General features: G+C 36.7%; 1 protein-coding gene across 1 annotated transcript in view; it reads left to right on the forward strand.

The window, feature by feature from the left end:
• The window catches only part of LOC580183 (von Willebrand factor A domain-containing protein 8), a 45,733-nt gene that overhangs the window by 29,723 nt on the left and 226 nt on the right, over positions 1-15,784 (forward strand). Inside the window, exons 29-44 of the mRNA XM_030983731.1 lie at positions 824-962; positions 1,879-2,066; positions 2,720-2,904; positions 3,522-3,647; positions 4,365-4,447; positions 5,183-5,367; positions 6,397-6,601; positions 7,515-7,593; positions 8,081-8,276; positions 8,839-8,947; positions 10,233-10,342; positions 11,727-11,882; positions 12,717-12,842; positions 13,559-13,717; positions 14,498-14,596; positions 15,062-15,300. Of these exons, the coding sequence (XP_030839591.1) occupies positions 824-962; positions 1,879-2,066; positions 2,720-2,904; positions 3,522-3,647; positions 4,365-4,447; positions 5,183-5,367; positions 6,397-6,601; positions 7,515-7,593; positions 8,081-8,276; positions 8,839-8,947; positions 10,233-10,342; positions 11,727-11,882; positions 12,717-12,842; positions 13,559-13,717; positions 14,498-14,596; positions 15,062-15,300 (2,384 nt within the window). The remainder of the gene's footprint in view (positions 1-823; positions 963-1,878; positions 2,067-2,719; positions 2,905-3,521; positions 3,648-4,364; positions 4,448-5,182; positions 5,368-6,396; positions 6,602-7,514; positions 7,594-8,080; positions 8,277-8,838; positions 8,948-10,232; positions 10,343-11,726; positions 11,883-12,716; positions 12,843-13,558; positions 13,718-14,497; positions 14,597-15,061; positions 15,301-15,784) is intronic.

Consider the following 15,784-nt stretch of genomic DNA (forward strand, 5'->3'; position numbering starts at 1 on the left):
TAAAGGTCGGTCCCCAGCCGTAAATAATCATATCTGTTTGATACACGTCTGTAAAAACCCAATACACATACACACACTCTCTCGTGTTACGTTTTGGGTGGTATTCTCGAAAGCGGACTAACTTTAGTCCATAGTTTAATCCTCCGACTAAGTATGGAATGCCAAGTGTCCATATGAATTTGTTTTTGAAGAATTTAATTTTTCACTAAATTAAATGTAAATGTTTTCATTAAAGAAATATTTTGTAATAACATAAAATTACAACAATATAACTATGAAATAATTATGTTATCATGGTTATTTATAGGATATATCAAATTATTCAAAAAGATAGTCATATGGACACTTGGCATTCCATACAATAGTCAGAGGATTAAACCATGGACTAAAGTTAGTCCCCTTTCGGGAATACCACCCTTTATGTTTGGCCGGCCGACCAGGCAACCCAAACACTTGATTAGGTATTACATGTCCAGCAGGGTGGTCCACATATATAAACTCAAACATGTAAAATTAGAATGTGCAAGGAGTATGCACTAGTGTATGCAAAGCACAAATTATAAATTAAATGCCAAGATCATGAAACGTAGGACAATAAGGACATAGTATATGTGTATATGTATATGTATATTCAATTTGAAGGGATTGGACTTTTAGATTTAAAATTCAACACATCCTACCCAAAATTAGATATACACACAAAAACAACCACATTTTCTCCTAGTAGATGTCACCTTCAGTGATAATCTATGTTGTATTTCTTGAAAGCAGCATTTGTCCGTTCCTACGCACACATTCAAAATTCGTTCTCATTGTTTTGTAGGGCCCAGCACATATCCAAGTAAGGGAGCACAAGCTGGATAGAGTTGATTCTCGGTCTTCTAGCTTCAATGAGCAGATGGCATCATGGCAGCTACCCATGAATGAGACGAACATACCGACCGATGTGGCTGTTACCAAAGGTTGGTCACCTTATGGTGTCTGTAAATGGCATTTTCTTGTTTTACAATAATATCTTACTGAAATTGTAATAATGAGTTTATGATAAAGATGCAAATGTGAGGTTTGTTTGCTGGCCATGTATGGCGCCTTTAAGTAAACTAATTATTTATTTGTCAGATTGTGAAGTTTCTTTTAGAATAAATAAATGAACAAATGGAAGGGTAAAAAAGGGTGATGACCAACCTGTAAGAATTTTGAGGATAGTGTACATGTAAGTTGTTACTCATATTTATTGACACACAAATGACAGAGAGCCTTCCAGAATTTGATTTAAAGATGATAAAGTGTCATATTGTTTTTTAAATCTCCCCATTACTTTAACATCCTACAGCAGATAAATTCTATTTTCAACAAATTTGAACCTAAGTATCCCCAAGGTCTATTTTCATTAGGCTAGTGTTTTAATGGGTGTACAATATATATGTGGGGTGTTTTTAATTGAAGAATGAAGAGAGTTTTAAAATTATTATTATCATATTATTGTGCCAATGGATGCATGTACTTGTATAATAATAATATTCCACATTTATATAGTATATAGTATATAGTAGTACATTATATAGTACATTAATACATGTACATTGACGATATCTCTAAGCGCTTTACAGTTATATTATTACCCCGGTCATCAGATTCAAGCTTGCCCGTACACAATGCATACACTTTCTTCACTACCTGGGGAATATTCAGGCCGGGCGCTAGTATCCTACCGGGTATCCATTTAGGACCTGGGTGGAGTGTGGCAAATGATTTACGTCTTGCAGAAGGGGGATAGTGTCAGGCTGGGATTTGAACCCCGTACCTTGTGATTTACAGTCTGACTACTTATCCACTAGACCACAACACCTCTACTGTATATCTTGTATGTTTCTACAGATAAGACATCAGAGATGGTCCATGTCTGTGTAGGGAACCCCATTAGTCTGTACAGCATGAAGCCTCTGGGCCAATCCATCCAGTTCCTAGACCTGTATGATGTGTTCCCCTATCTTGGATACAGACCAGCTCAGCTAGCAGCCCTCGGGGGTCCACTTCAGGGCCAGGTCGTTCTCAATGACCCTAAGGTATGTACAAGTTGACTGATTAGCGGAAGAAAAATATTCCTATACATTGTCATGTAATTATCATTTTATGTCTTTATGACATAACAGGTCTTGTAATTCATCATTATTTTATCCTGCCACTTAATGCTTACATATCAGGATTGAAGCATTAGATCTTCCAGACTGCTGTGCATACAAATGCACAACTTTACAAGCTTGAAGAAGGTGGCCTTTCACCCTCAGAAGAAGAAAAGAAGAAGCATACATGTTGTTGTTGTGTTTTTTTTTGTGTTTTTTTTGCTGCTCCCTGTACAGTCAAATTGAGATCATTTATCCAATGGTCAATTCTATGAAAGAAAAAAATGTAAAGGACTGTAATACATGTATTTCTGTGTCTTGCTGCTTAAGATCCAAGATCTTAGAAGCAATCAGTGAATGTCGATGAAAGTTCCTGGTAATTTTAACATCACGGTTCTTTGTCACCATGTGGTTATGACCCTATAAAACAAAAATCTGTCAAAGATCAAGATTCAAATGATATTGTCCACGTTTAAAAAAAACTGAAATTTGGCCTCCACTGGCAAAAGATAACAATAAAAAACATAAGAATACATGAATATTTACAAAACAAAATCTTGGATCAATTAGAAGGCTTCCACTTTTGTTCTTTTCAGTCCCATACCAGTCTCCTGATTGACCCCTCCGCTGGCTCCGTCTGGAGACTCTACACCTCAGGGCTCCTGGAGGAGACGGTGACCAACATGAGACGGACCATGACCAGTGGCAACCAGCAAGACCAGTATAAGATGTGCTCTGAGTTTGCTCATGAAAACTGGCTGGTCTTCTACACAGATGGAGGGTGAGTCTTGACTTATTGCTCTTTTGATGAAATATTTGAGGAGGAAGAGGAGAAGGAGGAGGGGGAGGAATAGGAGGATTATTTTGATGATGATGATGATGATGATGATGATGATGACGATGATGATGATGATGAAAATGGCGATGAAAAGTGTTTATAAGGAGGAAGAAGAAGATAATAATGAAGATGATGTCTGTAATGATTATGATGATGATAATGATGAGGAGGATGTTTATAAGGAAGAGGAAGAAGATGATGGTGATTATGATGATGATGATTATTATGGTTATGTGATAATGATGATGAGGAGGAGAATGATGACTATGATGATGAGGAGGAGGAGGAAGAAGAAGGTGATGACAATGTTATCATCAATGATAAAAATGAAGCTAAGTCTGGTAATGATGGTTATTATGAGGGTAATAATTACAAAGATGATGATGATGACAATGATGATGATAATGATGATGACAACGATGATGATGATGATGATGGATGACGACGACGACGATAATGATGATGACGATGATGATGATGATGATGATGACAATGATGATGATTATGATGATTATAAGGCTTATGATAATGATTTCCTTTTTGTTCTTTATATTCCACAGATCCAAAGTGGAATGGATGGATGTTTTGAATGGTGAGGCTTATACAGTCAATCTACCCATGAACATCAAGTCTCTTCAGCTAGCTTCTCCTGATGCCTGGCTGCTGGTAGAAGCCAAGACAGACAGGTTTGTAGTGATGACGTGCTAGTTCATTAATCCCCATTCATGAATGAATAACGTTTGCATCCTAGGTTGACAGCTTCAACCAAGTTATAGCCTTCAACATTCAGAATACCGTTCAAATTGAATATAATATTTTTAAATAAATAAATAAAAACGGTGCTTATAAAGCGCTTACCAACTAAGTCTCTAAGCGCTATAACAAACAAAATACAATGATAAACAATTACATATTAAACAAAACAAGAAATTACAAATAAACCTATAAGTTACAATACATATGAAATATAACATCATTTGATGTATCTTCTCGTCCAAGTGAATATTAGAATCCAACACCCACAGAAAAGTAAGTTGTAGTCTGTGTGATGAAAGCATCAAACCAAAATTCCTTTCAGATCTTGAAGAAATGGAATAGTCATGATACATTATTCATTCATGATCTATATGAAGACAATGTACATATTCATAGGCTGTTCCATTAGATTTAAATGTATATATGGCTCTACTATTGTACATGTATGTCTATGACAATATCTGAGCAACATTGTACCAAAATTACAATACAATATAGATTGAAAAAAATATCGCTAGTGATATTCGTCTGTCTCGCAATGGATGGTCAACAATATTAAGCATTACAATATAGATTGTTGGGAATATCAAGAAGAATATATTTATTCATAATTTTACTTTTCATATTTTTCTTTCGCTGTGACATAGGAAGTTCTTGATGACCCGGCCTTCTCCTGATGCCCCTGTCAGTCAGCTGCATGCCATCTTTGATGCAAACCTGGATGATACAGGTACATGAACAGCTTGGAAAAATCTCTAGTCATGTGAATTTATTTCATTATTATAAGACAAAAAGTAAAGGCAAAGTATGCATGATATGTAAAAGTGTTGTTTAGTTGTCTATTATGACCTAAAGAGCAATTTGAACTCTTTTGGCAAAGAATGCATCACTGTCTTTTGCATAAAAACTACAAATATGATTTTGATGGGTGATACACATGTTTATACCTACAGAGAATATCTTATTTTGAACTCTGTTGTGTGTATCAAAAGACAATTAGCCAATTCAAATTGTTAACACAAAGCCTCTAAAATACAGTCATAAATGTATATGTAAATGTTCAATTTTTGAGCCATTGACTACTATGTACTTCTATTACCCATAGGTTTAATACAGGAATATCTAAGTTCTAGTGCTCAATTGGTAAAAATACATTTAGTGAAAACATCTTTTTTAGCCTGTATATGATGATGAGGATGATGATGATGATGTTGATGATGCTGATGATGCTGATGATAATGATGATGATGATGTTGATGATGCTGATGATGATGATGATGCTGATGATGAGGATGATGATGATGATGATGATGATGGGGGTGGTGGTGGTGGTGGTGATGATGGTGATGATGATGATGATGATGAATATTGTTGATGATGATGAAAATGATGCTGATGATGATGATGGTGATGATGATGGTGATGATGATGGGGATGTATCTATGAATCATTTATCTGGTGTTTTTTTTCTTAGTTTCAGATAGTGATAACTCCCCCTCATCATCCAGTCTGCCCCTGAAGGTATCTCACACAGGCTTGTCTAAGGCTCATCTAAGCTCTGTCATAGGAGAGAACATGGATGCTCCTAACCGACTGATGGCTGATCCTCAGAGCTATGGAGCTGTGGCTGTAGGCTTCCCTGATCTACAGGTAAGGGTTTGTCTGTCTGTCTGTCTGTTAGCTACTGTCTGTATGTCTAAGGCTCATCTTAGCTCTATCATAGGAGAGAATATGGATGTTCCTAATAGACTGATCAGGAAAGCCAACAGCTACAGCTCCGTAGCTGTTGGCTTCCCTGATCTACAGGTAAGGGTTTGTCTGTCTGTATGTCTGTCTGTCTGTTAGCTACTGTCTATACAGTATGTCTGTCTGTCTATCTGTATCTGCTTTTGAGACGAATTGAACGAGAAGGCTTCTGCATATCCACCACACTTCAAATACGTCCAACAAGAAATTGAGAGAGAGGTAATGGAGAGTTATATAGAGGAACTTGATCGCCTCATCATAATTGTGAAAAGAAGACAGCTACAGTAGTTTGGGAATGTAACTAGATGGCAGAATAGCTTGGCAAACACCATCTTGCAAGGAGGAACCAATGGGAGAAGAAAGAGGTGCAGACCAACTAGGACATGGACTGATAACATCAAGCATTGGACGGGAATGTAATTTAAGCAGCTAACAAGAACAGCTGAAGACAGAAAGTTATGGAGAACCTGGGCCTCATGATCCATATCGTCCCAACGGCCTCCAAACTATGGGACATAGACAGATAGATAGATAGATAGTCTGTGTCTGTCTCTCTTTGTCTCTCCCTCTCATTTTAATCTCTCTTCTCTGTCTTGTTGATTCGGTCCTACCCTCTGTAAATTATTTGCTGTCTCTAATTGAGTAGCAGAATTTGAAAAGAATATGCCATAGGCCAATATTCACAGTGTAATTCATTTCTTTCTGTCTTCTATTTTTCTCTCTCTTAGATAGAAAATGTGTTATTCTTCTTTTATTTTCATACCATTTGCTACATTTTAAGATTTACAGAATATCTTTAAGAGAGTAGAGAAAATGTTATGAAAATCACAAACTGTTTGTTCTCAAGTAAAAGTAAACTATTTAAGCATTTAAGTAGCAGGATACTCTTTTGGCTGACAGATGATCTGAATTGCATTATTTTCTTTACACCAGTCTTCTGTAGATGTATACAGTGCACCACGCCCCCCTCCACCCCCAACCTATCCCTCGGGCGCCCTCCGTGACCCCCTAGCATCCCTGGTCAAGAAGACCAGTACAGCCCCCACCACCGGGGGTAGTCCAGTGGTTCTACCAGACTCCGCCCAGGTGGTCAGGGTTCTCAACAGCAAACAGGTCCCAAAGGAACTCTTCCCGAATGGTAAGAAGAACAAAAATCATTCTGGGGAGTGTTTCACGAAAACTAAGATCGACTTTAAGTTGAACTTAATTATGGCAGGCTGTTCATGCCACTGTTTGCTCTAACCATAATACTGGTATTGGTTTCTCAAGGGACGTACACATCATAGTCACAAATCTACAGAATTTACCTTTTTGATAGTTCATTATTGAAGGAAAAAATATTATCTAAAGATCATAATTGAGAGACCAATGGTGAGAGCAACCAGTGGCATAAAAGGCCTGCCATGGTTAAGTCCAACTTAAAGTTGATCTTAGTCTTTGTGAAACACTCCCCAGATGATGCTTACACTTGATTGTGATTCATAGTGATTAAACTTGTAATTGTAACAATTTAGATACTATTGCTAATAAACTAGACAGTGTTCTTATGAATGTATTCAATTCATTTATTACCACGAAAGCAACAGTGCCTTGTTACAAATTATTTCATTCACCTTTTATGAACAATTGTATTTTAATAGTCGGATTGCGAAATTGCAATATTGCATACATTAAATGTTGCTGAGTAGGACAAACATTATTGCTTGTCCCAGAACCTAACAATATGTAATGTATGCAACTCGCATCCTGACTATTGAAATACAATTTTTTGTAAGAGGGGAATCGCTGTGTTTTTTGCAAGCATTGGCTTTTTGATGTGATTTCCACACGCTTTAATTATATATTATGCCTTTGTATTTTATGAAATTCATAAATTGAATAGAATTGAATTTGATTTAATTACATAACGAAAATGGCCCATCTAACAGTGTAGTTTATTACCTGTCTATTCCAAAGTGTCCCCCCATCCCCCACCCCCCCCCCCCCCCCCAAAAAAAAAAAACTTTGATTATCTTTACTTTTCACATTCTTTTCTTCATTATTCCTTGCAGAGAAAGTCCCTGGATCTGGGGAGTTCCTAGAAATAGCCGACATGTCTTCACAAACTCTCAAGTATATCCCTATTCCAAGGTATGTACAGTCAGCATCGTTTTCATAATCCCTTTTTAGCTGAAGTGGCCGGAGTGGCAATGCCTAAATCAATTGCGGACAAAAATGGGGCGGTGTAAGGTCAATATGGCTAGAGATACTCTCTGCGACTGCGGAGAGACTCAGACGATGGACCACATCTTGCAGTGCAGCGGAACGGGTTGCACAGATGAAGACCTGTCCCTTGTTAATGAAACGGCCATTGCAGCAATCGAGCGATGGAAGAACTTAATTTAATTTACTTCAAATTAAGGAACTTTACACAACTATCTTGATCTAAGGAGACACGAACGAACGAGCTGAATGCTTTGATTCAAGTTATCATTTTGATAAAGCTTGTATACTTTTCCATGGAAATTTGTTATGTGGTCAAACTACATGCGATTAATTTCACATTTGTTATCCTGATAAAATTGCAATAAAAATTTCATTTATAACTATGATAACTCTTGTGTATTTCAACCTGCAGTCCCACAGTGCATCGCAACTACACTCCCTGGGTGTCTGACAGTAAGGTCCTAACAGCCCCCACACCAAGCGAGGGCGTAGTGACTGTCGACACAGGTGGTCATGTGAGATTGTGGGAGACGGGGCGCCCTCAACTGTCCAAGTCGCTCGCTGACTGGTATAAAATGATCGGTACGGCCGAGGATGCAAAACTACAAGTAAGTTTGAAGATGTGGAAATGGGTGTTTTATCTTAAGGATTCATTTTCACCCATTGCCTATAGGAGCTGGATACATAAACCTACCGGTACATTTTGTTGTTTTGTTTTTCTTTCATTTTAAATTCCTTGTTTTGGTTATTAATATTAAAAATATAAGACTGGAAAGGGAAGAGAAAAAGAGAGAGAAGCCTAATATACTTTGTATACTATTATCCACATTATATATTTTATATTAAAAAAATTAAAAGATATATTAAAAGAAAGGCATTGGTTATTATAGTCAGTTCTTGACTGATTGCCATTATAACAACAAAAAAACATCAACAACTGTATTATTATTGTCTATGTTCTATGCAGTATGAGTATCATGTACTGTACTTTGAAACATGAATTATATCACACTGATGAACATTATGTATGTTTAAAATATGTATGTTTGAAATATGTTATAGAAATCAATAAATCAAATCAAATCAAATATTAGAATTATGATTATTTCAGCCTTTTGAAGGTGGCATTGGTCTCTATCATTCGTGTTCCTTTCCTCTTTCTCCGTTCAGATCACATATGACAAGGATGAGGTCGGTGACCTTTCAGAGCCTAAGTTTGGTAAAATTGATCCATCCAATGACCCTCATGTAGGGGGTAACCAGTGGGCTGGAGGCACAGGTAGGAATACTTCTATCATATCATACTTTGATCATTCAACAGGTTATAGCCAATGTAGATTTTTTTTTCTTTTGGGGGGGGGGGTAATGTTTAGTTTTGGTGATGACAAACAATAAGTTTCACAGAATCGACCAAAATGTATTTTGAATGTTCAATAAATTAATCATATCTGTCAAACATGATTTATTGAAATATGTTAGTAAACCGGTCTATTGCTCCTTATTTGGAGATTTTTTGAGACTGCATCATGCTATTAAATTTTGGGAATTGCACAGTATTTTATTTATTTATTTATTTATTTCCTCTCATAGGGTGGATGGCCCTTTCAGCACAGCTGATTTTCAAAGGGGTCTACAAACATAAAAATAACAATAAATATACAGTGAATTATACAATAATCTGTAAAACGATGCAAATGCAAGAAGTAAGGCAATGTTTATTTACATGTATAGTCAAACAAATAAATATCTAACAGATTAATGTACAAAACAAACAAGCAATAAGACAGTTAATTGCAGATATTCAACTAGAACGACAACAAGCATACAAGTAAAACTGTAAAACCGATAACATAACACAAAAAACATCAAGGTAAACATAAGAAGAAAAAAAACACAAGACAGGAATAAGAGGATGGGTATAATATTTATCATGTTTAAAAAACTATTAAAAAAAAAATATTTAAAAAAACTATTAAAAAAAAATATATATATATATATATATATATATATATATATATATATATAAATAACATAACTAATAGAATATCAAATTGAAGGTAAAAATTGTAAAATCAATCAATGGTGCGAACAAAGGTAGCCAGTGTGTCTAAGGTTCGTGTTTCAAGTATCAAGGTCACCTTATGAGCAATAGTTTTTACCTCAGCTCGAAACAGCCACTCTTTGTGCATGTAAAAGTGTATGGGAAATCTTGAATCCTTAGAAGGACAATAGTTTTAATACTATTTATTTCTTGTTGAACCTATAGGAGGATGAGACACGGCTGGTCTAGGTGGTATAGGGGGACCATTCAGATTGGATGCGGGTCATGATGTTCATCATTGAATTCAATTGAATGATATCTTGAATCCTTAGAATAGTTTAAAAACCAGTTATTTCATGTTTAACCTATAGGAGGACGAGACACGGCCGGTCCAGGTGGTATAGGGGGACCTTTCAGATTAGATGCTGGTCATGATATACATCATTGAATTCAATTGAATGAAATCTTGAATCTTTAGCAGGTCAATAGTTTAAACACCATCTATTTCTTGTTGAACCTATAGGAGGACGAGACACGGCTGGTCTAGGTGGTATAGGGGGACCTTTCAGATTGGATGCAGGTCATGATGTACATCAGGTCACTCAAGCTGCGAAGGATGCAGTACCTGAAGAGGTCAGAGGTCACTCATCTTAATCTAAAGTACCATCTTATATTATAACTTCAAGGCATAAACATTAACAATACCGTAATAAAGGATGCGTTAAGAGAATTTGACAAAAAAAGACAAAAAATAGTTTGTGAGATTTGTCATCTTGTGTATGTCAGTTTGGAAGCATATTATGTAGAAATGTCTTGAAAAGGACTGCTTTTAAAATGCCCCTTTAAATTGATATATGGCAAGAAAATACAAAGGTTTGGACGAAACATTTAGTATGTAGTCTCATGTACTCATTTCTGTGTACATGCATGTGATCTTCAGCAAGACAAAGTCAATTCCCTTTCATTTCGATCATTCCAAAAGCTTCACCAAAACTTCATAAATTTTCACAATAGTGATAGTGGTATAGAAAATGATGCTAATGTTTTAACCGAACGTTGTATTTGTACATGTATGTTGGTACAAATTTTTTCATAAAAAGGTTGATTGTGTAATGTTTTTATTGTTTATGAAGGCTGTGTTTTACCTCATTGACTACTGAATGTTCTCCTGTCCATTAGTTTAATTCAACAATGTAGTGGGAATTTGCAATAGAGTGCTGTTTTTTTATGTTTCATATGTTGCCAATAAGTGGACATTAATCAGGTACAAAATGATTGATATATGTGGATGTAGATATATCTGGGTATCATACCTCAAGCATGCACTGAGCCATTGCGCTTCCTGTTAGGAGGCGCAATGGCTCAGTGGTAGAGCAGTAGTCTCGTAACCTGGAGGTCCAGGGCTCGAAACCAAGTCAATGCGCTAGAGCCCTTTGGTAAGGTATTAATCCTCATTACCAAGTCCCTCGGAGAGGACTTAAAGCTGTTGGTCCCCTGGTAGCTTTCTTACAAGCATACACATGCTTTCTTAGTGGTCAGGTCAAACAAACAAACAAACATTTATATTCATTCACCCAGGTGAGGAAATGTGCCAGTGCCCTTTGGTAAGGTATTAATCTACATTACCAAGTCCCTCAGAAGGAGAAGACTTAAAAGTTGTCGGTCCCCTGGTAGCTTACTTACAAGCATACACATACAGACCGGAGTGTTGGCTCAGTCAGTAGAGCGTCCGCCTCACAACCGGGAGGTCGTGGGTTCGAACCCCGGCCGCGTCATACCAAAAGACGTTAAAAGATGGGAGTTGTTGCTACCTTGTTTGGCGTTCAACAATAAGAGATAGAGCAACATCGATCTGGTGCTGCTCAGTGGCTGCCGGGCCCACGATCAATTGGGCAAAAAGAATTTCTGTTTCGGTTTAATAAAATTTGGAGTGGACGTTTAGGCTATTATTATTATTATTATACTTTCTTAGCAGTCAGGTGAACAAACAAACAAACATTAATATTCATTCATCCAGGTGAGGAGAGCCGCTAGAGAGATGGGTCAGAAGGCATACAAGGCCAAACTGAAGGAGATTGAGATGTCCGAGTACGATGCAGAGACCTATGAACGCTTCTCAGACGGCGTGAAGAGACAGGTCACATCACTCAGGGTCATCCTAGACAGTCTACAGGTAGGTGTTCGTACAATCTTCTTCTTTTTTCAAATAAATACACTCAGATTTCTTTGCAACCAGCAATCTCTCAATATCTTAAAACTCACCTCTTCTATTAACAGCATGATTGTAAAGTGCATTTGAACATGTATATGGAAAATGCGCTATATAAATATGTTAGTTTTATTATTTTTAATCAAATTGTTCTTGATGGCTTCGAATTCAGCTTTTGCATAATCCTTGAGGGCCCAGAGACCTAAAAATCTATTTCAATTCATATGTTTACAATCAATAGTAAAGTAAATTCTTATTAGTAAGTTTTATCACCTGACGAAGTGTTGCAGCGGCGCACGAAACATTGTGATCTTTTAGATCCCTTGTTGACCATACATGGCGAGACCAATGAATACCACTAGCGATATTATTTTCAATAGTTAAGTTCTTTTGAATTGTCATTCTGCTATAATTGAATGTATCTTAAAACGAATTGTATCTTTTTGGAATGTAAAATTGATTGTAATTTACTATTGATTATAGAAATATGATTGGTTGAAAGAGATACAAATGATTGTAACTCTATAATTTATGTACATGTACATGACTCTTTTGACCAATTTTCTGTTTTATTATCTGTGAAAAATATTAAGTATCCTTATTCTAGATGCATGATACCTGTTTGATACAAGTTGCAATTGGCAACCTAATAGCTTGCAAGAGGCTAGCCTTGCATAGCAACTATCATTGATATGAGGAAAAAAGAACAAGCAAATAGTTTGTGTCTGTACCTGTCAATCTGTTATATTTTGTTATAATGTGCCCTGTATAATTCCAGATAATCGTTTGTTTTCATAGGCCAAGAGCAAAGAGCGACAGTGGATCAAGCATCAGACGTCGGGAGATCTAGATGAAGTTAAATTGATTGAAGGATTGACTGGAGAGAAGGCTATCTACAAGAGGAGGGGTGAACAAGATCCAGAGGTAAGAGATAGAAAGAGAGAGACAGACAGAGATAGAGAGACAGAGAGAGAGATATATATATATATATATATATATATATATATATAGAGAGAGAGAGAGAGAGAGAGAGAGAGAGAGAGACAGAGAGAGAGACAGAGAAAATGAAAGAGAGAGAGAGGGGGAAAGAAAAACAGAAACAGGGACAGAGATAGTAACAGAGATATAGATGGGAGATGGCTCAGTGGTAGAGCAGTGGTTCCGGGTTTGAAACCAAGTCCATGCATTCGTGCCCTTTGTTAATGTAAATGCCTCGGGTAGGACTTCAAGCCGTCAGCTCCCATGCTGGTTACTTACAAGCATACTATATTTTCTGAGCAGCCTGGTAAAACAATCATTAAAATAACTTAAGATAGAAACAGAGAGACAGAGACAGATAGAGAAACAGAGACAGTATAGAATAAAGAGAAAGAGAAGGAAGAAAAATAACAAGTACATGATAAGATGAGTGAGATGAGAAGGATTTAAGAATGACTGAGTAATGGAAGAGAGAGCAAAAGGTTGTAACAACAATATTTAGAGAGTAGATAGGTATTGATAGAGGGTAGCTCTTTCATATCATCAATTCCATAACTGAATCATAAGCACACTATTGTCAAAATAATAGGAATTGCATGCTAAATAAAAAAAGTTAAATCCTCTTCTTTGAATTGATCTATTTTTGTCTTTGTCCCTCTCAGATGGGAAGCCCACAGGAGCATCCAAAGCGATTAAAGCTTGTTGTAGATGTGAGTGGTAGCATGTACCGCTTCAACGGACATGATGGACGTCTAGACCGTACTCTGCAAGCTATCTGTATGGCCATGGAAGCGTTCGAAGGCTATGAAGAGAAGTTTGCAGTAAGTGTGCCAAATTGTCTGATCTTTCCACTTATCTTGTTGTGAAAACCTGTCATCATTCTTTCGTCTTTTGGCATGATAATTTTGAAAAATTATTTGAAAGGTTGTACCCATTATTGATCCATATCACCATCTATTAAAGTCAGCAGTTACTGACTATTGCGCCATGATGTCACTCCCTCCCTCCATTTCTTCTTGTCTCAAGCATCCTCCTCCTCATTTAAACTAAACTTACTGCTTATAGAGATTATGTTATGAATGAGCAACATTATCTTTATTTTTATACTTCAATTTCCCAATTCTCTTATCACCTTGCTCTCTCTTCCTCTGTCAACTGTCTTTTTGTCAAAATGATTATCATACCGATGTCTCTTTCTCACTCTCTCTATCTATCTCTCTCTCTCTCTCTTTCTCCTTATCTCTTTTTCTCTCTCTCTCTCTCTCTTTCTCTCTCTCTCTCTCTCTATCTCTCTCTCTCTCTCTCTTTCTATCTCTCTTTCTCTATATATATATATATATATATATATATATATATATATATCTCTTTCTATCTCTCTTTCTATCTCTCCTCTATCTCTCTCTCTCTTTCTCTCTCTATCTCTCTCTCTCTCTCTCTCTCTCTTTCTTTCTCTATATATCGCTCTCTAACTCTCTCTCTCTCTCTCTCTCTCTTTCCCTCTCTATTTACATGTATCCCTCCCTCTCTTCTCTTACCTTATCCAATCTGTCAACAAACAGTGTGCAATACTTATGGTGATTTTGTTTATCTTTGATTTTTAGTATGACATTGTAGGTCACTCTGGAGAGACGTGTGATGAGATCTTCCTCAAATCAGACAAGGTTCCAAAGAACAACAATGAGAGACTCAAGGTTCTTAGGGTAAGTCTGGAGCAGAGTGGACATCCAACATTTTAGTTGAATTGTTGTTGTTGCTGTTGATGTTGTTGTTGTTGTTGTTGTTGTTATTGTTGTTGTGTTGTTGTTGTTGTTGTTGTTGTTGATAAAGCTGTTGTTGTATGTTTGTTTTTGTATGCTCTTTGATTGTTTGGGGGTTTTTTTAGGTGGGATAAAATTATATGTCTCTATCACAACATGGTGGCAGTCATATGATTTGAATTACCAGTGATCTAAGTGATGATATTGTATAAAGTAATTTCCACTTAGATACCAAATTATCCTTTCAAAATTGATCTGCTTTACCCAAAGTTGTTTGATTGCAGTTATTGCTGTATAAGCAGATGCGAAGGACATCATGAAGGAGGAGGTTGATGAGTACTTTAGAGACATTAATCCTTCAAAATCCTAACGATTTCTTCTTCTTTTATTCCTTCCCCTACATTGTAGAACCTCCACGCTCATGCTCAGTTCTGTCTGAGCGGTGACAACACCGTAGAGGCAGCCAAGACGGCCATCGAAGACATCACCAAGGAGGAGGCTGATGAATACTTTGTCATCATCCTGAGTGATGCTAACCTAGATCGGTATGGCATCAGTCCTAAGGTCCTGTCCCGTGTCATGCAGCAAGACGAAGATGTCAATGCCTACGCCATCTTTATCGGGTCCATCGGAGACCAGGCAGGGAGGTAAGCAAGATGACACTGAAGTTTCCATTGGATTTGAGCCAACAAAATGCCCTTAATGTTAGCCATGGATGTGATAGGAAAGACTGCCAAGAAACCAACTTAGGACAATTTTGATTCCCTATTCTTTGGCATTCTTTGGAAATCTTGTTCAGTAATGTTTGCCTTATTTTGATTAATGATCCACAAGGCTGTTGAAATTTCTTTTTAGATTAATTTCTTGAAAGGCAATCATGTTTGATGGCAATTACCATTTACACAAATACCACAACTTCTAATGGATCTCCTTTTTTTATATTCAATTGTTCTACCTTTTCCTTTTCTTCAAAGTTTCTTTCTTCTGTACATTCTTAGATTTTGTCTGCTATAACGTTCCTTTTCTTTTTCTTGTACGATGCTGTAAACAACATTGATGAATATCCCAAACAAAAGTAAATTTGCATTATTTCCATCACGTTGGACCGGTATGGGAGAAGTTTATGTCTAC

The sequence above is a fragment of the Strongylocentrotus purpuratus genome, unplaced genomic scaffold (genome assembly GCF_000002235.5).
Source record: "Strongylocentrotus purpuratus isolate Spur 01 unplaced genomic scaffold, Spur_5.0 spur5_scaffold_13, whole genome shotgun sequence".
Classification (NCBI taxonomy): domain Eukaryota; kingdom Metazoa; phylum Echinodermata; class Echinoidea; order Camarodonta; family Strongylocentrotidae; genus Strongylocentrotus; species Strongylocentrotus purpuratus.